The sequence below is a fragment of the Selaginella moellendorffii genome, unplaced genomic scaffold, assembly GCF_000143415.4.
Source record: "Selaginella moellendorffii unplaced genomic scaffold, v1.0 SELMOscaffold_112, whole genome shotgun sequence".
Taxonomy (NCBI): domain Eukaryota; kingdom Viridiplantae; phylum Streptophyta; class Lycopodiopsida; order Selaginellales; family Selaginellaceae; genus Selaginella; species Selaginella moellendorffii.
In genome coordinates this window covers 548442-550062 of record NW_003314373.1, presented here as the reverse complement: position 1 = coordinate 550062, position 1621 = coordinate 548442, and the positions used below count along the sequence as shown (strand labels likewise).

The 1621-nt window shown below is 53.8% G+C and overlaps 1 protein-coding gene across 1 annotated transcript in view; it reads left to right on the top strand.

Moving 5' to 3' along the window:
• The first annotated feature begins 453 nt into the window (after window positions 1-453).
• LOC9659461 (transcription factor RF2b) overlaps window positions 454-1621 on the top strand; it is a 2475-nt gene continuing 1307 nt past the window's right edge. The window contains exons 1-2 of the mRNA XM_024664624.1: window positions 454-759; window positions 934-1619. Of these exons, the coding sequence (XP_024520392.1) occupies window positions 1129-1619 (491 nt within the window). The 5' untranslated portion in view covers window positions 454-759; window positions 934-1128. The remainder of the gene's footprint in view (window positions 760-933; window positions 1620-1621) is intronic.

Genomic DNA, 1621 nt, shown 5'->3' with positions numbered 1-1621 from the left:
CGGATTTTTCTACTACGGGAGTTGACACTGGGGCGTTTGGCACATGCATGCACGAGCGATTGTTAAAAATTAATACTTTTCTGGGTGGAATTATGATCCAGTCAATGTTCTTGGGCGGAAGAAGTAAGAACCCTAAAATTGGATCAAAGGTGGCGGCATTACCTTAACATCGTGTCGAGCAGCCAACCGCATCCTAACTACAAACAAGAAATATTCCCTGACGACCCACGTGACACCATCCATTTGGGTGAGACGCGGACAGAATATGCCCCAAGCTTGGCACCGGCATCTCGTTTCGATACCCATCGGACGTAGATGATGGCGACACGTCACTTGGCACTTTCCGCGTAAGACTTTTACTGCCCTGGGCTAGATCAGACGGTTGGTTATGGATAGCGTGGACGGATCTGGGCCACTGAAAATCTTGACGGCCTCTCTGACGTGGCTCAAACTGCTCGGTCGGATGCATGTAATAGACGGGCGAGATTAACTCCTTCCCGTCAATAGCTTACATTTTGCTTTAGCCAAGAGAAAGAGAGAACATTTTGTGATAGCGCCATAGCCAGCCGGCCCCCCCCCCGACTACGCAAGCATAGAGAGCAAGGGATCTAGAGCATAGCTTAGGGCAGTGATAATCTCCATCACGGCGGCTCCTTGGAGGGGTGTTGTGTGAGCGACAGATCGATCGCGCAAAAGCTGCGGGAGGGTTGGGCTCCAATCCGGCCTCCTCGATGCATCTCGGGGGATTCCAGCGGCCAGGTAAGCGGTATTTGGAGTGAATTTGCGAGTGTTTTGTGCATCCTTGCGCCGCATTCGCGCTTTCCTGGCGTGCCTGGGAGGATTTAGGTCGTGGCAGGAGCTGCATTCTTGATTCTATTGCCCTTGCATGGAGTAGATCTTTGGGATTTGGAGTAACAGGCATTTTTCTTCCAGGAGATTCTGTGCCAGGAGCCAGGAGCATCGATTTCAAGCAGGGCTGAGTGGATTTCCTTCTCCCCGAGCACGGAAGCTAGACCGTCTTGACGGATTCCCAGGTGTTAAACGAAGGAATAGAGTTTTTTAGAGTAGAACAGGAAATAAACAGGAAGAACAGGGAAGAACAGGGAAGAGACACAAGGGGGAGGGGGAATGGAGGGGCTGGGCGATGGGTATGAGGCATTTGTAGAGCGGCTCCAGTCGGATTTCGCCAAGAACTCTGCGAATGGGAATTCTGGGTCATCACTGCCGTCTCACTCGCGCTATGTGGGCTACCCATCTTCAAACAATCATGGCTTCTCGGTCAAGCAGGAGGCCTCGCCGACGCTCTCGGACTCCTCGCTCGTGTCCGTGTCCAAAGACGTAACCATGCACGACGCTGTGACTTCTCCCGGCAACTCGAGCGTGAGTGGTCCTCTTAAAGCTCCAAGCCCGGCTCACAGCTTCAGCACGGATGTGAACCGTATGCCGGACGCTCCACCTCGGCCTCGCGGCCATCGCCGCGCTCAGTCGGAGATCACGTTTTGTCTGCCCGACGATGCGTCCTTCGAGCGAGAGCTTGGACTCCAGAGCCCGGCAATGCCTGCGCTCTCGGACGAGGCCGGGGAGGATCTCTTCAACATGTACATCGACATGGAGAAGATCA